The sequence below is a fragment of the Tetrao urogallus genome (genome assembly GCF_951394365.1).
Source record: "Tetrao urogallus genome assembly, chromosome: 5".
Classification (NCBI taxonomy): Eukaryota; Metazoa; Chordata; class Aves; order Galliformes; family Phasianidae; genus Tetrao; species Tetrao urogallus.
The window spans coordinates 5,146,239-5,174,172 of NC_136818.1; the positions used below are offsets into that span (position 1 = coordinate 5,146,239).

General features: G+C 41.0%; 1 protein-coding gene across 1 annotated transcript in view; it reads left to right on the forward strand.

Annotated features, from left to right (window-relative positions):
* The window catches only part of GLIS1 (GLIS family zinc finger 1), a gene marked incomplete at its 3' end in the record, with an annotated part of 177,358 nt that overhangs the window by 142,704 nt on the left and 6,720 nt on the right, over positions 1-27,934 (forward strand). Inside the window, exons 5-8 of the mRNA XM_079536471.1 lie at positions 2-112; positions 3,511-3,643; positions 9,794-9,938; positions 25,480-25,664. Of these exons, the coding sequence (XP_079392597.1) occupies positions 2-112; positions 3,511-3,643; positions 9,794-9,938; positions 25,480-25,664 (574 nt within the window). The remainder of the gene's footprint in view (position 1; positions 113-3,510; positions 3,644-9,793; positions 9,939-25,479; positions 25,665-27,934) is intronic.

Below are 27,934 nucleotides of genomic sequence, written 5' to 3' on the forward strand. Positions count from 1 at the left end.
GAAACCGTATGCCTGTCAGATTCCTGGCTGCTCCAAACGCTACACCGACCCCAGCTCTCTGCGCAAGCATGTGAAAGCTCATTCAGCCAAAGAACAACAGGTGCGTAAGAAGGTAAGACCCAGTAGGCAAACGGTGGCACATCTCCAGACCTCCACACTGTGATTGTTTTCAGTTTACCTTTAGTTTATGTTTTTTCAAATCAGGGTTCTTCTGCAATATCTCTAGGAAAAAACTTAAGCTGAACCTAACTTTCCTTTGGATTTTAATCACTCTTGCTAACCTGTTCACTTTATAGTTTTGCTCTTCAAACATCACCATTTTTTCAATTTCAGTTTGCTCAATACTTTATGGTCAAGCATTTTTTCCTGGTTGATCTTTCATATACAAATCCAAATTCTGCTGTCATTCGTGTAAAATATTCACACATGGAGTCTGTGCAATTAGCTAATAAATACATGCTAGCAAATCATCCCAAATTCAAGTGAAACCAGGCCAGGATACTATGGAAATGTCAGAATAAGAGTGCTTGCATTCGTCAGAATGAATCCGTGACTTTTTTGACCTCATCTGTGTTTTAAATGCATTTATAAATCATTCCTAACCCAAACTGCTAGTTATGTTCTCACTTATACTAGATTCAAATAAGTATTTTGGTTTCTATGGGCGCAATCCCAAATTCATTATCATATGAGGAGGCTTATGGACACCATCCCAGAATCACAGAATGGCCTGTGTTGGAAGGGACCTCAAGCATCATGAATCTCCAACCCCTGTGACACAGGCAGGGCCACCAACATCCTGATTTAATACTAGACCAGGGTGCCCTGGGCCCCATCCAACCTGGCCTTGAACACCTTTAGGGTTGAGGCATCAAGAGACTTGCTTGTTACATGTTTGTACACGTGGTTTCTAAAAAGATGACTGGGACCCCACAGAGCTGGTGTGTGACAGAACAGACCAAGTACAATTACTTCCAATAAGCGGTGTTGATACCTTACCACTGCCAAGAGCTTCACAGATGAAACTGCCAGGCATGTTTAAAGGATGGAGAGCATAGCAGAAATGATAGTGTGGTAAGACAGAGCTAGGGAGCTAGCAGTTTGGAGAAAATGTCTAAGGTAAAACCCACAAGCTTGAAAGAGCAAAGGAAGGAACATGTGGAGAGAAGAAGCAGTAGCAGAACACAGGTGATTGTAACTTCAGAATTAGGGATGAGCCATGGAGGAGTTAGATGGATGTCCAAAGGCCTACTTTGCCTGCCTGCCTACCTTTCCTGCCTACTGATGTCCTTGCATCAGCCACGTCTTATCTTGCACTCCTTTTCTCCCAATGCTTCTCAGCATGAATTGTATCCCCTGTCAGTTTTCACTTGGTCAGTTCATCAATCTGAATGTTTTTCCCCATTACTAGGGCAGTTGTCCACCCCAACTCTGCTCTCTACCAGCTGCATGCACCTTGAGTAACGGTGTCTAGAACATCTAGCAGCATCCAGAGTTGTGCACCCTGTTTCAGACAGCCAAGAAACATTCACAACATGACGAACTTTATTCCTGGAAGGAGGACTCTTCAGGCCTAGCAGCCATTCAGGTCCCCACAACCAAGACTGTTGTCTGTGAAGAGAATTATTTCCCAAGATGGATGTCATTTGTTCAGCTCTGAGTATGGGGCTGAATACATTAATTTGTTATGTCTCCTTAGTTATATCCCATTGCCTGCTGAGGCCACTTTTCTAGTTCTGTAGAGGAAGGTGGGGAAAAAACTCTAAATCCAGACTTTGCATTAGGGGACAGAATGTACTTTTGGTTAAACAGCAAGAGGCCTTGAGCATAGAATGAAGAGATGGCAAATGTGGCTACACACAAACTACAAACTCCAGCTACCAAGACATCAAATATGTAGGGTTTTATATCTCTAATCTCCCAGCTTGAGGAGTTTTCCTGCATGTGTCAATATACCCTCCCATAGCTTTACAATTATATCTTAAAATAATGTCAACTGCTTGCTTCCCACACCTTATTTGGTAGATCAGATCTAAATCTGCACTTCTCCAGTGGTTAGAAATCATATTCCTGTCTCATTTGCCCATGCTAATTCTAGGAATATTTGATCCTGTGCCTTTTTTTCTTCAATATAAAAGGTATCTAGAAAAAGCAGTAGATTTGAAGAGTATTTTGATCGGGCTCTCTTAAAAGGGACCAAGGTAAATCTGATTCCTAAAGAAATAATAAGCAAAACAAATATTTTGCTTAAGGATATAATAAGATAAAAAGGGGCAGCCTTTTCAACTAGTTAAATCTCAGTGTTATTCGGTCAGTGGAGTTTAATTTGGATTTCAGATTTAGGAAGAAATGGGAATAGTCCCTTGTTGTTTTTTGTTACAATTCTGCAAAGGCAGTAGTCTGTTATTATCTGCTTCCTGGAAGTTCTGTGTGGAAATGACTTAGCTAAGGAAAAAATTAACGGGCTGCTCTGCCTGCATGTCTCAGCTGATGTGTGCTTCCAAAAGGAGCCATCTCTCATAGAAAAGAGAATGCCCTGAGCTCAGATTTTCTTCAAAGGAGTCCTGAATATTTCGTTTGTAGCTTAGATGACTGCAGTGGTAATATTTGGTTGTTCTGAACAGCTTTACAAGTACAAAATATGAGGAAGTTAACTGTTAATTTAGTAGTAGTCTAAGTTTAATTGGCTACAGACGCATTTTGTGATCCAAATGTTAGATGCTTATGTTGATCAAACAAATGGCTATATAGTAGAATTCTAAATAGGTTTGCCTGGACCTTTTCTTTAGAATAAGCAAATCCATGGGAGACTGGTATGCAAAACTGTAAACGTAGAGCCAATAACTATTTATTAATGGCTATAGAATATGATGGCTGCTTGTGTAATGTGAGCACTATATTATGACAAAAGCTTGGCAACATCAGCATGTTTGAAAGAGAATTAGAAATGCTTTTCTTTCTTAATTCTCCTCTCCTGCTGTTTTTAATATGATCGACATTGTGGTTTTTGAGAGTTTGCTTCACACACTTTTGCCAGAGCTTTAATTTACATGGAGAACAGCTGACATATCGGTGATACCTCTTACACGTTACTGACAGCACATTATTCTGCCAGATCTAATCTGATAAGCACAAGCACTTTTCTTTCTCTATCGTTCCAAGTGTCACAGTTACAGCGTCATGCAATCCTTTTGCACAGAACCCAAGGAACTACAGACAGCCTGAAAATGTGCGGTTAAACGTCCAAGGAAGGCTTGAAGAAACACAGGGTACAAAAAACCGTTGTTGATTTTAGATTAGCGCACTCAACTTGTTTACTGAACAAAAACCAAAGTGATCTCTAATTAGAAATGTGAACTGATAGATACATCCGTAATTGCACCAGGTTACGAAGAATGACACTGTGTTCCTTTCTTCTGTACGTAATCTTTAAGCAAAGAGACATGAATTTAATTGGAATTCATTTGATTTACTTTGAAATAAAATGTTTGTTTTATCCTCCTCTTGTAGCTAAATTCATGTACTGATATCGAACAGGATGTACTCAGTGAGTGCTTAGCTATACAACAGCTCCACACATCTTCACAACACATTTTGGATGGGAAATGCGGTAGATCTGTAGGTCATCATGACTTAATCACAGGTAAGAATATTTTGAATAAGTATGATGCTAAATGTCATATAATACAGAGAGTTTAAACCACTAAAGTTTCTGGGTATGATTTGCCAGAACGGAAGATGAAAGCTAAAAAAAAAAAAAAAAAAAAAAAAAAAAAAAAAAAAAAAAAAAAAAAAAAAAGAATAAAATGAAATAATTTAGTGAGTTCTTTGCTAAGGCTGGGTTTTTTCTTTCTTTTTTTTTTTTTTTTTCTAAGAGCTAGTCAGGCAAAGAGCTCTGGTCAAATCTGATGTGAGGAGGGCAGCAGCACCACTGCAGTTCAGGCTCTAGCCATTTCTTCTTTAAAGCTTGCTTTGGCTTCAGCAGATGCAGGTGCATAAGCTTTGCTAAAGCCAAATAAATATTCTAGCCAAGATAAAGGCAGCAGTAAGGTTTTCCATTCAGTGTCTGTGCTCTTCGAGAGCCACAGAAAAGTTGATGAGACTGTGCAGTATCATGCATGGTGTGCTTATAGTGAACAGTATGGTGGCATACAAATGGAGCGAAAGTTTGAATTTAAAATGTGAGATGTTTTGATTATATTTTCTGAAAAGGCCCCCATATTACTTCCACTGATTCTGTTGATCAGAGCAGAGAGCTTTTCATTCTCAAAACTCTCCTTGTCCATGCAACTGTTGACCTCTTTTCCTAGTTCTTAAGTATCAGTGAGCTGCAAAGCCAACATATTCCTTTGAAAGGTACTTTCCTTGATTCATTTTTTGCACATGCAAATTTCAGATGATGGTCAGTGAGAAGGATAGGCACAGAGATCTTACTTTGTCTGATTTGGTGGGACACTCTGAAACTTTTCCAACTCTGTAATAGCCATTTGTGGATGAAGGTAACCAGTAGTGTACCTGATTTCCAGGTCAGTCCATTCATAAGATTTTTAAACCGTCACGGTAGCATTTTCTTGCCATTCTCTGTCATGTTGCAGACACATCCCATTATATTCAGATCTGCTTTGGCTGGCAGGTGCGTATGGGATGAATTTACTGCAGTGTTTTTTATCTAACCATTTGAATGGTTTGAAGAGAATTTCCAGGAAAAAAAGAAAGCAGCAGATATTGACTTTTAATTCTGTAATTGCTTAAGTAGGAATGCATAGTAAAGCCAGGTTTGGACAGACCGATTTCATAATTAGTTAATGATTTTCAGTTAGCATTGTGTACTCCTGTGTGTTCCATGATATGTCTAAGCATGGAGGATAGTTTGCAGTCTTTTTAAAAGCAATGCTTTCTAACTTTGTCAGTATTAGAAAACACTTAATGTTATGCAAATCAAAAAAAGTCATAAAATGTTTTTAGCTTAGAGCTAAGTATCTGATGCATCTTGATGTAGGGTGCATTTGTCCTATTTCAGATCCACTGTGGAGCAAAGGCTTGCCTAAGTAATGTTAATAAATATGTTTTAATTGATTCACTGACTTAGTACAAGCTTTCCAGACAAACCTCACCTTGTTCCTGCTGAAAACCAGTGGTAAGCTGGCATTAGAAAATAAGAACGCCAGGTGCTAGTTCCCCTGCACCAAGGAACGACCTGGAGGTCTTTATTAATGTGTTTTGTGTTGTAAGAGCAACGTGCTGCAAAAAAATAATTTACTACAATTATTTAGGCAAGCTTTTCTCTTGGTTGTTAAAAATAACAATAACAAAATCATCCTGCCTGCCATCTCCTACTCCCTTTTCCAGTTTAAATTGCGCTTATATGTCAGAATGTACCTGGTGAGCAGAATGGGGCAGGAAGGGAAATAACCCATCATTCGAGCATCATTCCCCTGGGAGTCCTCGCTCACAGTTCATATGTGGCTCCTCAGAAAGTTGTAGGAGGTTGGAGGGACATGGGGGGGATTGTTTCAATTCTCTGGCTTTGTCATCTGCACCCTTGAAGATGCGTGAGCAGAGGCTGTGCGTTGCCCTCTCCAACCCTACAGTCCAGCCTCCTGCTTCCAAGCAGGACAGGAAAGACAGACAGCACTGTCCTCAGACCAAGGTGCAGTTGTGCAGTTAGTAGCCCCAGGAAAAGCCTCTGATTTCAAATGGTCACAGTGATACAAAAGAAGTTTCCAGTGTACGTATAGACAGCCCAGCCTTGTCCTCTCAGTGTCAGTTCTGAGAAAATCATCTTGAAAGTAAGAATTTTATTAGTTTACTGGTTTGTTTTGTTTTTGTTTTCTTTTTTTCATATGATTTCTTTGCTGATTGTATGAAGATGTCACCAGGATTTTGTAAGAGAAACCTAGGGAATCTTTCTGGGTATTTCCGTCTGGTCACCCCATAAGAGATCCCATCATATGCACAGTATGGAGAAGTGCCAGGGAAAATAAATCAAAATTTGAAAGATTTCTTTACAGAAGTTACTTCGTATTGTGTGGTATAATTTCCATAGAAAAACTGTTCCTCTGTCACTGTCAGGGCTAACAGACTAAGGTGCTGATCCCAAGAGATTTAAAACAAAAGGACATCCCTGCTGCTGCCTATAGTTGCATGTTTGCTCTTTCATATAAGCAGAGATAGTATTTCTGGACGAAGCAGTTATATAATACTGTGTAGAATATATATGGGTGAGTAGTGTTTATGATGTTCTCTTAATTCCACTTGAAAATATGAAAATGTTCATGGTTTGAACTTCTTTTTTTCCCCAAAGAAACCACATTATTAATGTGCAGAGCTGCGGGCTTTAGGGATCACTTGGATTCCTGGAGAGTTTCAGTTTTGTCTTTGTCCAAGTTGAAGCACATTTTAAATATGTCAGGGATGAAAGCCAATCACAGGAAAAAGAAATATGTAAGAAAACTCCTATTCCCTTGTGTCAAACTTCAAAGGAGGTTTGTGCTTAAGACTGGGTAAGACAGTGAGCAAAGGAATATTTAGCAGTCAGAGAAAGCCATTGTTTGCTGAGACCTTCCTCTTTTTTTCCTCTTTATATCTATGTTCCTTCATGGCTGCACGCATTTAGCTCCAGCAGCACCTAAGAGCTGCCATCACTCTCTTGACAAAGCAAGTTACCTCTGTTAGGTAATCCCATGCAGGAACTTTCTCTGGGCATGCATGGTCTGTTATGGTTTGTTCTGGTCTCTCCTGGCATAAAGCTGAAAAAAAAATCCTCCTAGTCACAGATGCTCAGAGTACCATTTTGGCAACAGATGTTAAGGTTAAAGGCCAAGCCATTTAAAATACTGATTGATGGCACATTTATAAGCTGAGATGGTCAATGCGTGAAGAGGCCCAAGATGCACAGTTCTGAACAGGGCTGCACTTGCAGGAACAGTCATAACAGCTCCAAAGGCTTCTGTGTGACTTCAGGTTCTAAAAATACTGTATCACTGCTGGAAAAAAAAGAATTTTTTTTAAGTATTGAAAGTGATACTGAAACAGCAACTGCTCTTCTCCCTTGACTTCTTCCATTGCAAAGGCAATCACAGCTGCAAAGGAAATGCAGCATTTTTCTCCCTTGAAGCGATTCTTCCTTGGTGTTACAGATTGGCAGCAGGAAGAACTGCACCCTCATATCAGCAGGTACCTCTTGCTTCCCCAAAGAAAGCTGTTCACTCTCACTCTTTCCTGATAACCTGCCACTGTTCCCTTGTAGAAGCACTGAATGCTTGGGCACATGCAGTTAGGTAGTCACAGGACTGCAGGCATAGCAGCAGCTCAGAATTGAGTGTCTTAAATCTGGCAAAAAAGTATGCATATTGAAACTCAGCCCAAATGAGTTTGAGTAGCAGAAGAAATTGCTCAAGCCTAGTACTTAGTATAGTACATCCTTCCCAGTGCCTATGAGCAGAGGGTCTGTCTCTCTAAAGGAAGTAAATATTCTGTTAGAATGCCCTGCTTTTGCACTGTGTAAAATAAATTAGTTTTAACTTCAAGTAAGTACCAGTTCAGTTCTTAGTGACTCAACAGAAATGACTAATGTTTTACTGCAGTGTACGTGGAATCTCATAGAAAAACTCATCTTCCGTAGCTTGTGCCATGTGCCTTAGAAGTACTCTTAATTACAGGTAGGCACCCCCTGCAAGCAAAGCAAAGGAACAACAGGGTTGATATTTTTTTGTGTCTCTTGGATTTCCCACTATCCAGCAGCTTCAGAGGCAGTCAGAAGCCTGATCTGATTGGAAGACTGCAGTTTTGGAGCTTCATCCCTCGGCCCCAATGCCCACATCACAGTGTCTGGTGCGAGAGCAGCCCTGCAGCTCCCTGTGTTCATCTCCCTAGCCCTGCACCTAAGGGATAGGAGCTTTGCAAATCAGCGCTCTGGATTTAGGCTCACTTCCATAGGGAGTGTGATCTGTGTATTTGTTTTGCTTGCCTCTGTCCATATGTGCGTTGGTCCCCTTCCCTGTAGTACTTTTTTTTTTTTTTAATCCATTAGCTAAGCTCAATCACATTTGACAAATGCTTCAGAGATGATTGCGTTCTAACAAGTTACATGAGTTGTGGAAGCTAGATAGCAGAGAGTGGCTCCCAAAATTAGTGTTTCTCTGCAGGGGAGACAGGCAGGGCTCAGCTGGGCCGTATGCTGCTCGGTAGCAACTGGCACACATGTAATGTCACATTCATTAAAGTGTCCCAGAGGATATGGGGATGGCTGGGTTGATTCTGATGTGCTTCAGGTTAGGTGGCAGTAGGCTGCCATGCTGCAAGGGCGGGGTATGAGGGCAAGGGGAGCTGGTGGCCCTGCAGTGAGGCAGCCCAAGGGTCAGGGAACGTGAGAGCAAGAGACACCATGTGTCAAACCGAGCACGAGCGCGGTGTTGTGGTGAATAAAGGTGTAGGAGAAGGAAAACTCACTGATGAACTAATCCCACAAACCTCAGTAAGCGTGCTTCAAACAAGGGCCTTGTTTGGAGAAAAAAAAAAAAGAGTATGTTTACTGGCTGCAACACTATTGAAATTTATCTTTTGAGAGTTTTTGAGCTTTTGGGGTGAGCTTTGAACAGAGACCATTAAAACTATCTGAAGTCTAATATCCTTAGAGAGCACAAATCTTAGATTCACCAGCTTCCTCCAAGCTGTGCTGCCAATATACTTGAGAGGTGTGGGGAGATACAGTCCAACTGTGAAGTGACAGTACGTCTGAGTCACGTTGGTATCTGCCAAGCCTGGGAATAAGCATGTGAACAACAAAGATTTGTGGGAATGTATTGTATTATAAAATGGACTGAAACCACCAGCAGAATAATGGAATTCTCAGTGTAGCATCCTAGCTACTGACTTACTGTTTTCAGATGAGGCTTTGACGAATAAATCCTAGTATCACCTGGGAACATCTGACTTCTTAAAACTCCTCCTGTCTGGTTTTCAGTGCAGAAAGCAAGTTGTTTTCACTGGCTGGTTGACAAATGTTCTGTCTAGTGGGAGACAGAGATGATGTGGTTCATTCTCATAGTTTTGGATCTGTCAGCAGCTGAGGACTCATTGTTCATGAGAGGCTTTTGACTCATCTGAAGGCCCTGACAAAGGTGGCTAGAATCTGGCCTTAGTGGTTCTACTCTTCAGTCATACAGAAACAGATGCTGACGTTCAGCCATTGCTTATCCACCCAGAGAGAGCTGTCACACATTCCCTGTGGCTCCAGATTTTCCTGTTGTTTTCTGCTTGTTACATGACAGTCAGAGGGTTTGGGACAAGTGCCATCGAGAGCCCTGCCAGTAAAGCAGGACACGTCAAAGCATAGCTGACTCACAGCCCGTTTACTGAATGTGTTACTCTGCACACAGTAAGCAAACTAGGAAAGGTGAATGCTACAGGAAGAAAGAAGGCAAATAAAATAGCTCTTACAGAATGCACGAGGACTGACGTGCTGTAGCTGGACACTGTGGAAGCTGGCAAACCTCATCTGCCCCCCACAACCTTCAGAATACAACATCAGTGGATGTTCTAGTCCTTCTGTGTGTACGTACTGCAGTGGGCAAATCTCTGTGAGGTGTATGGCAAGTAAACTTAGAAAATAGCCTAAGTACTGCCTCTGTGGATGAAGTAACTTCTGCTACTGCCCTGCAGCAGCGTGCTGTTCTGTGCATGTGTCAATGTGGGTGTGGGGGACAATGAAGGAGTCAGGAACTGTCACGGACTTACTTAGATGCTCCTTTCCTTGCTTATTTTATTTTGCAACCTGATGTATGTTTCACAGGCATGTACAGTGGTTCCAGCGCAAACCATAATGGTCCCTCACCAGGTATACTGCCTCATGACATCCCTTCAAGACATCATCCTCTTGACTCTGCCCTTTCCAGTCCGCATCACCATCAGTCGTCATTGGAGAGTGCCAGGGAAGGGTATGTGTTGTGAAACATGCTTGGCTTCTGTCTGACTAATTAACTGTTTGTTATAATTTGCATGGATGCTGCTTGAATGAAAAATACTGACCAAAAGCAAGCTGTCATTTGTTTTAGAATCATAGAAAATTTAATTTGAAAGGGAGGTCAAAAGGTCATCTCATCCATCCTCCAAGCAAAGCAGGACAAACTTTGATATTGCCATCAGGTTACTCAGGTCCTTGTTTTTGTCTTCAACAAAATACAGAGGTTTCTTTTCTTCATAGAGTGCAATTGCATTTAATGTTTTTTATAATTCTTCCTTGGTGACTTCTTGTAGATTTGGATAAGTGCAGAGGACAGCTAAAATGAAAAAAAAAAAAAAAAAAAAAATTCAAAGGGTGAAAAAGCAAGCTGTGACTCACTTGGAATGAAGCAGTATTTGCCTTTGTAAGCTTCATTTGTGTCAGGATGGCAGGCTTTCTCACTTCCTTGCGCTCTGTTAGGACTTTCTGTAATACACCTTTCAGCTGCAAGCGTTAACCAGTAAGATCTTAATCAAGGGAGGATATGTTATCACATCAATTATATAGATTGCATTGCTACAGTATGTTATATGTCTGTACTGTTATTTTTTTGAGGATCTCAAAAGATCTCAACAGTAAAGAACCTGCAATCCACAAAACTCTGCTCTCATCCTAGAAGCTTCTATGGTGCCTACAGTGATACAAATCAAACATAAAACATTTATTCTTTTCTTCTAAGCACTTGGGACAGGGAGGGATAGTCAGATTTTGCTTTAATGATGGGAACCTGAGACACTGAGAGATTGTAAGACTTTTTTTAGTTAATGGTTTGAGGTTCTTTAGTAAAGCCATCAATGGAGCGTGGATTTTTTCCATCTTTGTTCAGTAACTCATCCCTTCTTCTATACGGGGAAAAGAAAGCACAGAAAGACTTTAATCATTCTCTTTTATCAATGGACAGAAGGCAGAATAAAGAACAGTGCCACTGAGGAAAGTAGGAACAAGCTACTGCATCTCTTTTTTTGAATTATCACAAAGGTTACTCAAGCTGTTTGTGCTCAACAGCTCTTTCTCCCTACCCTCCCACCCATGTTCCTGACTTTTTAATTCTTGTTGACAGTCTCATGCCCATGGCAGACAGGTGGCCAAGGAGGCACTGAGCACAGTGGGAAGATGGAAGTTTCAGCAAGTAAACATGAGGTGTTCTGTAGCACAGAGGGCAGTAAGTGGAAACAGGAGGAATGGAGACTGAATCCAAAATGAAGGTAGTCCACAAGATATCCTTTCCTTACAGCATAGGACTGATTGAGTCCAGGGAACCAGAATGCTTTCCTCTCTCCGCTCCCCAATGCACTGCTTAGCTGTTTCTTCTTTCAGTTGATTCTAGGATAGGGTTCTTAGGGGAGGTAAGGCAACAAATCCCAACTCAGAGTGAAATAAACTAAGGATACACTTTAGAAGGTGTATAGTCAATGAATATAAAGTTGCTATAATTATGAAATAAACAAGAGTTTGGCAAAGCAGATTATAATAACAAAAAGAGAATAGATAGAAAGCTTACCCACATCCTGGGCTTGCTGCAAAACTCAGAGGAGGGATCTCCAGAAGAGGGATCTTCCCACTGGCAGTGAGCCCTTAAATGGGTCTAGGAGAGGTGCAGCCAGGCTCTGCCCCTTCCAGCAGCACAGGTGAACTGCCTGCACCTGTGCTCCTGTGGCTGACTCAGTGCTCAGGTGATCCATCAGAGGTTCAGGCTGTGATTCAGCAGTTCCCATACAGAAGGTTATCTCCAAAGTGGATTTGTTTCTAAAGCACTTCACCTTTTGGTGCTGCTAATGAGAAAGAAAAGCAAAGGTTTGACCAGAATGATGGCAGCAGTCAGTTGTGCTGTTTGAGGGGCCAGAAGCTCCCAGGTGAGTTCCCTCTCTCCCCCCTCATGTTTCCTCCAAATGAGTGCAGCGCTTCCCTTCAGCCCTCACTGTGGGACTGAGCTGAGTTTCTCACTGAGCTCTTCCAGACGTTTTGATCATTTGCTTAGGCCAAAGCTTCCATCAGAATGGTCTCTGCTGTTTTTGGTTTTAGTGGAATAAGTACTCTTTCTTGGAGAAGACATCACAGCTGATCTATTATTTCACTGCTCATAGAGGTAAGTAATGCAAAGTCTTTGCAGAAACACCGTAGTTAATGTCCTATGACAAAATATCAGATTGAGATGAAAATAAATTTCTAATTACGAACCAAACATCAGGAAGTGGAGACCAGGAGGTATTTTTAAATAGTTATTTTAAAACAAGCCGTTAATTTTCACGGCATAACAACTTGGAATTTTTCAGGATCTCAAATACCATTTTCTAAATTGGAATAATCTGCATTCAGTACTGAATGCACCAGACCCCATCCCAGTCCCTTGCTGTATGTGAATTATTTATGCTTACATTTTTAATGACTGCGAAAATCAAGCCCATACATGACATGTTAATTGCCAGTATGGGAAGCTTAGTTTGAACTAACAGTCTTTGAATTTCATTTAGCACAGTTTTGTGTGAAGCGTTCATTCATTCAAGTAGGAAAAATCAATCACTTGATAATCTAATATTTGGAGCCACTGAATTTGAGAACTGTTATGCCTTTGCCAGCTTATAGCACAATGCCATTACTCATATAAAATAGACAGTTTGCAACAGGAAAGAAACACCTAACACTACCTTTCTTCATGTGAACTGCTCTGCCTTTCTGGCACACATGTAATGTTTTGCCTCATTTGTCAGCTGTCTCAGCATTCATCTGGAAGTAAATGCAAAGAATTTCTATACTGTGGATCAGTATGATGACAAGGCTGGATTGCATAGTTCAAGGCTGTGGAATGAACCAAATGATTACTATCAAGAAATCTAATTACTGAGTCATCAAATATGTAAGATGCCAAAATCTACACAGAGCAGGGTACAAATAGTGTACTCAAGTTTGACAGAAGATTTAGAATTTTCTTTGAAGGCTTTTTATTTTTTTTTAATTAACAAAATAGAAGCTGTATGCTGTACTGTCCATTGCCAAAGTCAACACCACGTGCAGCAGTCAGTTTTCCCAAATGGTTTACTAAGACATTTAAATAGTTTGACAGAATTATCTAATGCACTCCAAAATGTTCTAACAAAATCTGACTTCATTACCAAATGTATTTATACTGGCATTATACAATACAGAGAATATGTTTTCAAATTCTAGTATAAAGTGTGTGCTAGACAAAGTAAAATTACTTGAACTTATATTGCTGTTAATTGAAATGAAATGCTTTGGTATCCAGAAAACAGGTTTGTCACGATCCAGGTTGGAATACATATTTATTTTTCATTTCAGGTGGCAAAATCTTACGTTTGCATTTCTTGTAGCATGTGCCACATACGATTGATTTCATTTTGCCCATTGCAAAGGTAGCCCACTTTGATTTGTAGCAATATGAAGATGGAAACATAGCTTTTGATATTAAGTCCTACGCGAGTGTTGCACTTGGCTTTCTCTCTGCTATTTTTTTTTGCCAGTATTACCCACATCATCTAAAAAATATACTTAGTTGCATTTGTAAATTTGAGTTTAAAATATTTACTGTGATAAATGATCAGTTTAAGTGAAACTGATCTGACTGAAGTTAAATGAGTTTAAGTGGTGGCACAAAGTCAGGGATTTGCACCAACGTGGCTGAATGGCCTAACAAGGTCACTTTGTAGGATCTGAACACAGTCTCTCTATATGTGGCCGTGAGGCCTTCAGTCACTTGTGTCGCTTATAACAGCACTTATGTTCTCCAGACAAGCTGGGGATACTGACAAATAAGAACTCTACCAAGAAGGTGATGTGTCTCCAAGGAAAAGGAAAGTGAAACTTTCTTTTATATATAATGCTTTTATAGATACTTACTACAGTAAGTTAGGTCATTTCTTCTTTGTAAACACAGCGCTAACTGAAGAACCAGTGAGATTAAGGCATTTATGATGTCCATAGGTGATGATTAATGAGAACTTTGAATCCAGTCTTACAATTATTGTGAGTTTAATATCAAGGGTTAAGTAACCAAAGTTACATGAAAGACACAACTCTCTTTTATCCAGGCTTCTCACCAGCTAACTGCAACCAGTTCAATGCTCTAGACTCCCCTGTAGAGCCACTTACCCATACAAAATCACAAGAAACAGGACTTGAGACCAATCAGATGAAAAGAGACGTTTTAATCAGGGTACTTAAACATCGGAATTTTTGTTTGCTTGCTTGTTAGCACCTGTTAATTCAAATACCACAGAAATATTTCACCGTAAAGAGATCTCTGTTAAAGGTTTAGTCCTTAATTTCCCTTTACTTACAGTAAAACAAGGTACACAGAGCCTCCCTTTTTGCTCAATAAGGGAACACCAGATTCAAAATTCCTCATATTTTTAAGGTTGAAAAAAGTATGCAAGATGAAATCTTGTGTGCTAGCTTTTTGTTTGGATTGCAACGTTGTACTTTGGCAACAAGAAGGGTGTAAGCCAGAGCCTACCCACATTTCAGTCCCATAAGATACACTGCCAGGAGCTTCCATTTCGCATCAGAATCTGGCCCCTGCCGCTGCTCTTTGAGCTAGGAGGCAGCCTCCTCCAACCTCCCAACCTCTGCTCTGTGGCCCTGTGTTCAGCTCCAGCTTTGAGGGCCTCTTGCTCTCTGAGGGATGCTGGCAGGCATACAAGGGGTCTCATGGGTGCCTTCTCATTAGATGGGATGGGACTCAAATTGTGCCTATGAGGTTCACTGTCATCTGCAAGCGGTTCATCTTCTGCCAATGATGGTATCTGATATGAGATTTAAGAAATTGCTCCAAACCAGTAAAAGACTCCTTTCAATAGGCTACGTAAGTTCCTCGATCTGCCAGAATCCATGGCCAGACCTGAAAACACACATGTACCTAATTCTCATTACCTTCTGTGATGATTGCATGTCTTCACTACTTATGGCTAAATTTCAAGTTTGTGAGCTCATATACATAAAGGGAGGAGGAATTGCTTGAATCTTTGTATGAAACAAACTTTTACTCTAGAAGTACTCAGGAGAACTGAATACCTACACAGTTTTTATAGCAGTTCCTAGTTCCAAGGAGATGCATCATTCATTCATTGTGGATTCCTCTGGAGAATACTCTTCACTTATAATAGAATACACAAGTCAGTGTTTCAGGCTTTCTTTCAAAAGCACTAAAACCAATAACAAGAAACAGATATCTCTGACAGCTGAAAACATTTTCAATGGAGGAAGCCAAGAACCCATCATAATTTATCTCAGTGTTATAGACCTGAGCACGCAAAAGGGGCATCAGTACATCTGTCCAAAGAAAGAACAATGTACAGGTGCGGAGCTGAGGTTCATGTAACAAAGAAAATCAGTAATTAAAAGCATCTGGTTTCAAATCCCAAGTCATTTATCTCATTGTAGAAAATGTGATCAGAATTCATTTGTAATCATGTCCAGATAGACTTTTATAGTTTTTTTCCCCCTTAAAGCAAAATTAGCATTAGAATAGACTGACTCCAACAATACAACAGTAACTTACGGCCTGATCATGAGGTAAAATATTGTTTGGCCATCAGCAGAAATTGATGGACACGTATCTCATTTTTGTTTCTAATAGGGCTGGATTGACATACGTTAGAGAGCCTTACCCCAAAAGCGAGCACTATGATCACAGTCACAGAATGGCTGAGGCTGACAGGGACCTCTCAGTCCATCTGGTCCAACCCCTGCTCAAGCAGGACACCCAGAACAGGATGCCCAGGCACACACCCATGCAGCTCTGCAAGGCATCAAAGAGCCCCCACATCATCTCAGGGCAGCCTGTGCCAGACCCCACACCTGCAGAGCACTGATGTGCTTCCTGGCGTTCAGGTGGAGCCTCCTGTGTCCCACTTTGCGCCCGTCGCCTCTTGACTGGCCCTGGGCATTGCTGACAGGAGCCTGCCTCTGCTCTCTTTGCCCTTTCCCTTCATGTATGTATGAACATTGGTAAGATCTCCCCTTGATGACTGCCCAGAAGAGACCCTCTGAGCAGAACTGTCTTCGTATAAGATTAAAGACAGTTACAAGAGTGGGAGGGAGTTTAAATGAATTGGTCAGAGCAAATCAAGAAAAACTTAAAATGGATTTAACCACAGCTCATCTGTATTATTGATTTTAGTTATTACTAGTTTTTATCTGCAGGTAAATCATATGCTTACACTACACCTGTAGAGCTCATTTTTTCTTTTTCCTTTTGGTTTTCTAAGCAAAACTTCCCCAGTTAGGTGTAGGTTACATACACCAAACACAACAATTTGCCACAGTGTAATAAGCCGTTATCTTAACATCTCTCACTGCTCAGCATACTGCCTTTTACAGTGTAAACTTGAAGAAAGCAGCATGAGGAACCTGTAAAGAATGTATGTACACCTGGAAGTGTCTTGCTGCATACTTGCCATAGAATAAGGACCTTAAATGACTAAAATAAGACAGAGAAGTCAAGTGTGCAGTACATATCAATATCTGTGTTTGATTGCATGTCTTTCTAATTTACTTCCTGGCAGTCATTTGAACCTAAGGCTGTGCTTTTTTATCTAAAGATGTTTTGATACTATTTAAAGCATGCTAATATGTAATTACTTCCGTAATATATTTTCCTGTCAGATTGTTAGAATAAGATTTCAAATTCCCATCAGGTCAGGCAGCTTCCACTGAACTCCACTGATTCATCAGTTTCTTTTCAAGGAAAATTACCAAATGAAAGCAAATAAAAATGTCTTTTAGATTGACACGGTTCCAATAGCAATCAACAAGATTTAACTGCTCTGCAGAATTTGTATATCAGGTGAGAAGCGTAGAAATATTAATTTAACATAAGAAGGTCCTTGTTTGCATAGATGTGTCTCTTGGTGCAGATAGAGAAGTGGGTTACAAAATGCTGAGCTATGTTGTACCCCCAACTATGAGACTTGTGCACATGTTAGAAGGATTGCGAGTGTTTCAGTGTCGCTCTGGATCCAAAGAGAAGGTCTTTGGGAGTACCAGGAAAGGACTCCTCTGGGTTCTCTATCATTTTCATCCTGAAGCTGTTTTCGTATCACTGTTGACCGGTATTATTATTTTAAAGCAATGAAATGACTTAAGAATCTTAAATCATGTTAAAAGCTCCTTTGGATAGTGTTCCCCATAACGTTTGTGAAACCCCTCTTACTCTGAGTATGCTCACATACTCACTTGTTGACACAGGGAGAGGGTGAGCGAAGATGTGGAACTGGATTAAAGTAATCCATCGGTTCTATGATTCTATAATAAAACAGGAGGCATTGCTCTTGGAGAAGCCTTTGTAGTATCATAGAACCCTAGAATGGCCTGGGTTGAAAAGGACCACAGTGATCTTCTAGTGTCAACCCCCCTGCTACGGGCAGGGTCACCAACCACGAGACCAGGCTGCCCAGAGCCACATCCAGCCTGGCCTTGGATGCCTCCAGGGATGAGGCACCCACAACCTCCTTGGGCAACCCACCTGAGTGCACCAGTAGTCCATACTTACCTAGAAGCTATAGGAAAGGACTGGCATTTCCTTAGTCCTACTTTGAGATGTTACACCTGGAGGTACACACACCATGTTAGCAGCAGAGCCAGGAGTAGAGGCCAAGCCTCCCAATAGCAGGCATTGTTTTCAAGCGGGCTACAGCAAGAAAACAAAAAACAAGATCATGGCGTCCTATCTTGCAGACATAGAACAGAGAATGAGTATCATACAGGCTAACAACTTGTTTGCTCATCGTTTATAGAAAAGGGTAATAAAATGCAGCGATGCCCAGCAAGGTGCTTTTCAATGAAGGATTTATAACATATCAGGGAGAGAGGGGAAGAGGAGAAAGGAAGAAAGAAAGAGAAAGAAAAGATTCCTTGCATTCCAGAAACATAGCCAGAGGCACCTGGCAGTGATTAGTGCAAAGGTTCACCAAACTTCAGATAGAGTCCATCTTAAAAAAAAGGAAAAAAGAAAAAGAGTGAACAGTGTAACTGTTTCCTGAGCATGTGCTGACAGAAACTCCCCTAGGGCAAGACCCAGAACAGAAACACGTGGCAAGAGATTGGGCGCTATCCAGAGACCAGATTAGCAGAGCTTTACACATCATTTTTAATATTATGGGAAGAGATGAAAATCAGTGTTAACTTTTTTTTTTTTCCTCATTTGAAAAAATAATTTCCTAGTGCTGGAACTCAATTGGACTTTCTCACAATATAAGTAACTGTAAGGCCTGGGGAGAGAATTTATGAATGGAATGGTTAGCATGCTGGATTTTACGGCAGAACCTGGTTCCGTGGAAACATCTCAGATTTTGTAGCTAGCTGCAGTATGCTGTAGTAACTTATGCCAAAATATAGAGCTTCTCTGCTTAGTGCTTTTCATGCTGTCGCTTTATTATATACTTTTCTCTTAAAAACTTTCAAATGCTAGGTAGTGGGATGTGTCAGTATGGTATACATGAGAGCTGTGTTACAGTATGGTCCTAAACCCCCAATATATTAAAAGTTAGAGATAAAGGACAGATGTTTTTCAGTCTGGATTTGGTCCTTTTTTCACTGAAGTCAATGGGATATGGGTTGAGGTTGTTTGTCTTGCTTAGAAATCTGCCAATCAAGCCATCACATCATAAAAAAAAAAAAACAAAAAAAAAAAAACCAGACAGTTTTCATATTGGCAACATCCTGATCTCAGATATTTCTATTTTGTGGTTATACTTCTTTCAGTTATTATTCAAGAATCTTAGTTCAAATTATTTTCATTATTTTCCAATTTTCAATTCAATTAAAGCATTTTCTGCTTAAACGTTGTGTGTGTGGGTTTTGGCAGTTAAGACAGGATGAACCAGATGATGAAAGAATTCCTCTTAAAACAGCTCTAAATCTGGCTTTACAATTTCTTACTCTGTTAATTTGTCCAGCAACAGTTACTGAACAGCCTAGCAAAAATAAAATATACAACTGTTTCTTACTCAGACTGAGTACTGTGGATGAATATAGAGAACATACCTCCATCTTGACACAAAGGTCAGAAAAATCCATCTCCATATGCATTTATTATTTGTCCTTATTTTCCAAGATTGTTGGAACATGACATTTTGCACGCATTGTGAAAATACACAATTTTTTATGCACTGCTGTCTACTAGGAGAAACCAGAACCAGAGGCAGGATAAGTAAACATAAAGCAAGCTAACAGTACTTGTAGCCTACAAAGTCTTTGGTAGAGATTGCTGCTAACTCACAGCATTCCTACATAGTTCCTTCACATACATCTTTCTTATGATTTAATCTTAACACTTATAATAAATGTTAAAACAATCACAAGAAAATTTAAGTCTTGTTGAGACTTCTCTTTGAGATTCTTAAAGATCTGTGCTTTTTAAAAGTGAGAGGACGTAGATTAACATCTTCTATACTTTGATTTTTAATTTGACAAAATCCATCTGTTAAGGTTGAGATTTCTGTGTTTCCACTGCTGCGAGTGGCAGATGCTTTGCAGCAGAGGTGAGGAAGTGGCTCGTGGTCTGTGTCTGCCGTTTGTGTTAGTGGTTCTTCATAGATAGTTCTTCTCATCAGACTTCAGGAGCTTACTTAAGAAGGGCCATGAAATCAAGCGATTTAAAGATAATGTTTAACACAGTATAGAAATGTTTGCGGCATTACAGACAAGATGTTATCAGCTCAGGATCAGTTCTTCCAATACCATTCTGTGGATGATGGTATTACAAAAACAAGACTTTTCTGACTAGTCTTTTTACTTAACTGCCTACTGATGCATCCTCAGGAGAGGAATGCACTAGACTTGCACTTCCATCTGAAATCATAGGTCCCTCAAGACCAGTATTATGTCTTCAGCGCCATCCTACACGTGGTGCTTCAAAGGGAGCTTGAAAAAACCCTCCATACCTGGTCAATCACGTGAAGTTGTATGATGAGTGAAGAGTGAGAATTCCTCTCTGATTTCTTGGGCGATCAGTTTACATCCTGAAGCACAAGATTTGATTACCTCTTGCTTAGCATGGAAATGTTGGTTTTGGCCATTAAATTATTCAGCCCGTTTTTACAGCACTTATCTCGACTGTTTGATTCCGTGACTTCCTGTGGCTATGACTGTCCCAGGCCAGAGCATGCTGCATGAGAAAGTGCTCCTTTTGTTTGAAACCAGCCTGCCTCTCCCAGTGGTGAATGCCCTGTCGCTGCTGTGTCTTCAGCAGGCTGGAGAGGAGGCTGGCTCCTCTGCCGTGCCGCTGCATTCTGAAAAACTGTGTTTCAAGTTCACTTCCTCAGTGCCACACTTATAGCTTAGGAAATTTGACTTGCTGAGAAACCTCTCTCACTCTTACTGTTCTAGTATTCTTCAGCTGGTTTAACTCCTGCAGTGATTTAATACATCAAAACTGAAAGCAGCTCTTCTGTATTCAGTGTTGATGCATAATATCTCTAATTTCTCCAAATTTGGTTTCATTTTGCATCCTGCTGTCCACATTGAGTATATTCAGATCTGTTTTGAGTTTCCTACAAGCACCTGAGTAGCTTGCCAGGAAACAGAAGTACTTTCAGTGAACAGTCACCACTTCTCCCTTGCTTTATCCAGATCACAAGTAAACATTCTCCTTAGCACCTCCCTTCAGACCAGGTAGTGTGCAACATGAGCCTCTTGGGCCGTGGTGCTGCCAGTTATTTGTAATTGTTAAGCAGCAGCACTTTTGTCTGTGATGCATGAAGTACTGAAGATGCGGTTTTGGTACCATGGGGACCCAGAGAAGTTAGAGGAGAACAGGAGATAAGGAGGCAAACGCTTCCAGGTTTTGGACAACGTATCCTCCAGTTAGGGTGTTCACCATATAAAGCAAAGCTGGAGACGTGTCCATCACAAGTACTCCTTCCAGGCTAGGAGGATTTCTGGGCTCTGCACCACAGTGCTGACTGCCATACAGAAACACACCCAGAGAGCACCACAAATACAGCAGAAGTTTCCAGGCCTACAGATTCCTGTGAATCCAAAAGCTATTCCTAAGAAACACACAAGATAATGAGAAGCGCCTACTATCATTAGGTCCAAAGTCACCAAAAGTCTTGAGATTAAAAGACTTTCCTACTTGCACCACGTATCACATCCAGGAACGTTTTTTTTTTAGCAACAGCAATTCCATCAGTAGGCAACTAAAAATCTGCTGGATCAGAGAGGAAATCCAGCTAGGAACATCATTAGTGTCTATACTGGGAAATAGATAGGAATAAGGTAAGAGCATGATTAAGATGTTACCCTTCTCCTAAAGGACATAGTGGGACACTAAAAGCCTTGCAGTGTTTTGATTTGTTACTTGAGATAACGAAAGCGCTTTGTCATCAAGCATCCTTATAGAAAGGTGGAGTGTATTGACAGTCCAACTAGATCAGCAGTGGAAGCAAGCTGTAAGAACTATTCGTCTTAGCTTTGTCAGTAGCATTAGTGAGATAGGAAAAAGACGCATCTTCTCAGACAGAAAGAATCAGGATAGTTAGGAGCCTTAAATTTAATGAATTAAGGAAGGATTTTTTTCATGTATGCGTGAGTATTTATCTATAAGATGCCAATATAACTATATATATATATATGCACAGATATACGTGAAAAGGCCCCAAAAGGACCTGCAGACTTATTGAGTTATGCAAGTTACAATTGAAATAAAATATAGGGCATATATTTATTATTAATATACAAACCAAAGCAAACCGTGATTGTAGTACAGCGTTAACAGGAAATGTACAGGCTGTTAGTTACTGAAACATATGCCTGAGCTACTGCCTTGGAATTTTTGATGTATCCAGCTGAGTTTCCGGCTTAAGTAGTTCAATGTTTCCCCTTCCATACAAAAGGCATCTCCTTTTAAGTGATTTAATTTCTATCAGGAATGATTCCGCCTATCCTTTAACAACCTGAGTTATCACAGTGACATGATTAGTTAACAAACATTTAGGACAGAATTAAAGGCAGGGCACTGGTGGCTGGACAGTCAGTTGATGAAAAACTTCTTGAGTCTGCCAGAATACATGCGCACACAGAGAACAATATTTTAGGGGCCAGCTTGAGCTGTTGGCATTGTGATGGCTATTTTAAGAAGGCAAATTCCCACATTGGCCACTTATGCTAATACTGATTTTTCTGCTAAGCAATGCTCTTTCCTAGCTAAAAACTGTTCCCTAACTTAACGTGAAATCCCATACATGGGAGAGACTGAGGAGTAAGCAGTAGATTCATGGTTACCTGCTCAAACTGCATGAAACCCTTCACACGGAGAAGGCAGAGAGCTGAGCATTACACAGAGCTCTCAGGGTTTCAGCCCAAGCTGCTGCACTACAAGTTACTAGGATACCGGCTGCCTGCAGGCAGCAATGTTTGCTGAGCCCCAGCACCGTGCAGGCAAAGCAAGTGGAAGCAGGGAGCTGGCAGCCCGGCTTGCCTGGCTGGAGCAGAGCCCCACACCTCCTCACCCTGCTGCCTCCTGGCAAGGCGCTGGTGTGCCTCCCTCCTGCTCCCAACAAGCCATTGCAAAGCTTTGAGGCACAAACCCTGGCAAAACCATTGAGCTCATACACAGGAAAAACAAGAATGCAAAAGAATGAGTGGGGACAAGCACTGCTTTAAAATAATCACAACAGCCATTCAATTCGTCTCACAGGGTTAAGATTTAAATAACCTTTTGGAAGAGTGAAATGGGGAAGCTGGCTTTTTCAGAATTCCCACAGCCAGACAACTTTAATGTACTGTTTCTGCTGTGCAATATATTTGCACAGAATTTAAAAATGCAATTTCCCCACAGGGCAAACAAAGCCTTCAGTACAGAGCAGCCAGGCAGGCCCGCATGGGGCTGCATCTCCAGCAGCGGCCAGCACATGGCATTCCCAGAGCAGGCGCTGAGTGCCTGCTCACCAAAACTATTTTCCTCCCTCATTCAGAGTGGTTTCTGGCTCATCCAGCCTTGGAGTCTTCACTACATCTTTTGTTTCTCTTCAAAATGTGTGTGTGGTCATTATCCATATAAATGTCACTATCATGATCTCTTTTAGCTGTTATCCTTCCAAAGAAAACAACTGCAATCTTTTAATCTGCTTTCAGATAGAAGTATTTCCTGGCTTCTGCTAGCATTTCTGGCATGTCAAGGACAATGTCTCCATGTGCCATTTGAATGAGCTGGTGACCATTCTGTCACTTGTGGTCATGCTTTGCCAGCACTCCCTGGCAGCATTGGATGAAACTGCAGCAATGCTTTTCTGCAGGTTCCAGCAGATAAAGGCAGCCCCATCTGCATGCAGTCCTCACCACTGACACATGTTGGAGAGAATTTGTGGAAGATCCATCATGTAGCCAGGCAGCACGACAGATAGTTTTGTTTACTGTTTCTCCACTGAGTCATTTCAGGAGAAAACTACAGCCACATGGGAGCTGATCTTTGCATTTAGCTGCAAAGAAACTCGATATTTTCCCCAGGGCACCTGGTCCTCAGCAGAGCTAGCTCCAGAGAGCACTTTCAGCCTGGGACCTGATGAGGGCACAGCTGACCTTGCACTGCCTGCCCTGCTGCAGCCCCACTCCCCCATTCCTGCTGTGTCTGCAGCCTGAGCTTTTCTTAAGTTTTGCTGCAGAGCTCTTTTTAATATGACCCTGAAACAAAAACAAGCAAACAAACCCCACAGACTAATAAGATTGTATTTGCATATTGGCTTTATAATTCTGCTTCAGTTATCTGTACGTGTCGCAGACCTTTGCTTATGAGGATTATGTTTCTCACAAAAGGTTTGTTATCCAGTCCTTAGATATTTGGCTTGAAAATGTCTTAATCCACTTGTACAGCCAATGAATATAAAGATGCTATAATTATGAAATACACAAGGGAGTTTGGCAAAGCAGGTTATAATAACAAAAAGAGAATAGATGGAAAGCTTACCCACATCCTGGGCTTGCTGCAAAACTCGAGAGGAGGGATCTCCAGAAGAGACCCTTTCCTAGTGGCAGTCAGCTGTTAAATGGGTCTAGGAGAGGTGCAGCCAGGCTCTGCCCCTTCCAGCAGCACAGGTGAACTGCCTGCACCTGTGCTCCTGTGGCTGACTCAGTGCTCAGGTGATCCATCAGAGGTTCAGGCTGTGATTCAGCAGTTCCCATACACCATTTAACAATACTTGCTTATTTCTTCAGTTTAGTTTGGGGAAATTTGATCTCTCTGCAGTCTGTATTGCGTGCCTTATTTTTGTGTTTTCGGGTGGTGGAGTTATTTCATCGTAGGATTGGCTTTGACCGGTTGATTTATTTAAAGCCCTGTTAATAAGCATCACTGTGACACTATGCCACTGTGACAGCTTTTGGCAGTGTTCCTCTGCCTACATGTTAAATTTGAATATGCTGAAAGCTTGCTCCAAGCAGACCCCACATTTGAAGTGTAACCCTGGGCTATTTAGCAAAAAACCATTTGTCACAGCTATAGTAGGAGGTGAAAAGGTTCACTTTATAACAAGTTACTCATTTGCAGGGTTAATTTAATGCAGCTATAAAAGAGGCTTAAGCCTGAATGACCAGATTTTTGGTCATGTCTTCTGCACCACGACATTTTTCTGTCTGAACGGCCAGAAGAGTTCTCCTGCCTATGGTTCATCCCACGTGGGCCAGCTGCTGCACCTGCCTTGGTGGGCCGGGGGCACTCTATGGCCAGGGGAAGCATTGAAACCTCTCTGCCAGTGGTGGAGCACAGCCCAGGGATTTCACGGCAGAGGGCCAGCGAGGCTCTTCTTCAGCTGCTCCAGCCTGCTGTGGGAACACGGGGTCTGGGTCTGTCCCCCAGCAGGGCTGTCCCAGCGCTCCTGTTGCTGGCCTGACTCCTGGCTGTCCGTGGGGAATTTCCATCTCTCAGGCTCCACCCTGCCCAGTTTTACTCTGAGAGCTGCTGCCACAAGCAAACCCTTATTCAGGCCTTTTCTTTGAAAGGACAGTGCCAGCTGTTACAGTCAATTCTGTATTTCTTGCAGTGCAGTCTAAAAAATACTGTATGAGGAATAATTGAAAACTAATGCTTTTCTTTGTCTTGGCTGAAACCCGGGTAGAAAGCTTTACCCAGTACAACTACTGAGGCACTTGAAAACAATTTACATGCTTTTACTTATTCTGACTTATTCTCCACTTCTGTTTCTGGACGTGTTTCTCAGCTTACAAAATTTCAAATTAAAGCTGACCCGTGTCTAAGTTGCTTTCTGAGGAGTGATGTCATTTTGATTCTGTCACTACGATTAGTACAGGAAGCCAGTGTAAAGAAACATAAATCATTTTCTAACTGCCTTCCCTGCTAATGAAAATCTGAAAGCAGCAATGCATTGTTATCTTTCTTCTACGGCATAATTTATAGCTGCAAAATAAATGTTTCTCAAATCTTGCTGTCATGTATGTAGGACCTTTCAAGCATTTCATTTTCCCATATTTGATATGTGAAGTTTTTCTGAATTTTCTTTTTCTAGGCTGGCTCCCAACATAATCTCTCCACTTGTCAGCCCCCTGAAATCATTAGTTCCACCTTCCCTACTGCAGAAACACAGCTCTCCATCATCGCACAGCCAATCACCAAATGGGCAGCAGTTTTCTGGAATACCAAATAAACCGTACGCTCAATTTCAAAATCAATCTGTACAGCAGGGATCTCAAGGTAACTTCCTTTCTTTTTCCTTTCTTCTTTTTCAACTTTTCTGATTCCTAGTTGGGAAAAACTAATTTACTTCAGTTTTTGCATTTTCTGCTCATGTTATCATATTAAGGGTCTGACAGCGTTCCAATGGGAACTCCTACTTTTAACCTGCTTTTACTGAGGCAGAGTCAAAATTCCAGAGCATTTTTAACTGTGATATCATATTATGACAGGGAAGGGTATCTCAGCAGCACATGTATTGCATTTATTCAGCTTCTTTTTGGGACGTGATTACAAAAAGGTGTTTGCAAGAATGAATTATGCCCACAGATCACTCCGATTCCAAGATCAAGTGAAACAGTGCTGACTCACTCCCTGATTGTCAGAGGTTTGCTCTCACAAGGCAGTAGATGCCTACCAGCTACACACCTCGCCTGACTGAATATCCAGCCTTCATCCAGTTTAGAGAGAGTGAGTCTGCCACACCAAAAGTCATTTTAGCTTGCATGCTAAAACAAATGAAGAGGTGCACCCTTTGGCAGTGTTCTGTTCTATCCACTGATGCTGTTCTATCCGATGATGCTGTACCAGTTGTGATCTTGGATAAAGAAAGATTATTTTCCTATTTGATGTTCAGCAGTTTTGTTTATATATTGTTATGTGTAGTAAAGATGCTCTGCAGAGCTATAGAGTGTCAGTGTAATTTGAGGGCAGGAGTGGCAGCAGCTTAGCAGCTATCCCACTGCTTAATTTAAAGCACTTTTTTGTTCTGAATTACCCAGCCTTTTTAATGGTAGCTTCTTTTCCTATGCCTGAGTTCTGCTGTGGTACCTGTACAATTTTTGAGGTATAAATTAGCAAGTGATACGATTAACACAGATTCTTCCAGTAGCAGAAGCTTGCATACGTAAGAAACATGTTACGTAATCCAGATGGTATGCTGCTGAAGTGTGGTGAACATTCACAGTGAAGAAGTGTGCAGGACATCTGTCTGGTTGCAAGTGTAACCAAGCATGTGAGTTTGTGCAGGCAGATAACCAGTTTTTTCAAACTCTCTTCACTGCTGTACTGTCGTTTGCATAAGGTCGTTCTTGGGTGATGGAGGATTACACAGGATTAATTTACCTGTGGGTAATAGGGGAGCTTTGCCTCCTCTGAATAAATTCTAAGGCAGTGCAGGATTTTAGCACAATTTGCAGCTGTAATGAGGTTCCGTATCCCAACACTTCCCTCTGCCCTCCAGTCCCCGAGGACCATTTTTGCTCTTTAGTTGGAAGGCCTTAGCCTGAAAAGTTAACGCAGATTATATTAAATGATTTGTGCCAAAGGAAAAACTAACTCAACCTGATGCTCAACAGATTACTCAATTTTAAAAGATTAACTCTGTGAGGGAAAAGTGGCAGATTTATGATAGCACATAATGATATATGATTATGTTACTATAATGAGCTAAATAACTACAAACCACAAGAGGAAAGTTTAGCAGCTCATTACTGTGGCAGAAACAAATGCATAGACAGAACAAGTTTTGAACCACTTAAATAAATTGACTTTATTCCTTAAGAGAACCATATTTCCTTTTGAATGAATTGCTGCTTTCTAAGCGTTATGTCGTAGGTTTTGAAAAAGCAATAATTTTCCACTTTGGCCAAATGTTGAAGTATTATTATAAATTCATAATGGAATTGGTCATTCAAAAATCAATTTTGATTAGCAGCCTTTGAAATCATTTGCTCTGTAACCTGTATTTAGCTCTGCTTGCTTTAAGTCTTTTTTGCCTCTGAGTTCATTAACAACACATTTTTCTAATGGATTCCTCAGAGATTTGTGAGCTTTGAATTTCTGCTGAAAAAGGAATGCTATGTAAGTTTAGCTGCAGAAGTAGACGCCTGTATAGAAGTATATAGATACTGTGGATCTGCAGTTTTCACAAGACAGCACGCTGCATCGAGCTGGTAGCAGAAATACTGATAATGAAAGAGTAATAAGGTGCAATATTTATGTGTTTAAGTCTGGTTGTGGTAAGATCACACGGAAATCAGCATATGCTGAAATAATTTGGCAGGCAGTAGAATCCTGTAGTTAGTTTCACCTGACAAGCTTTTTCCTCAGAAATTTTATGCAATCTGAAGAACTTATTTGTACATCCATGGGAATGACATAAGATGGCACGTAATGGACATATTCCAATCATTTGTTCATCACATCGTTCATTTTAAAGCTGCTTAAAGTTTTCCAGGTTGTGCCTGGAAGCAGCTGGTGCACTGTGTGAAGTGGCAAACTGCAGTTTT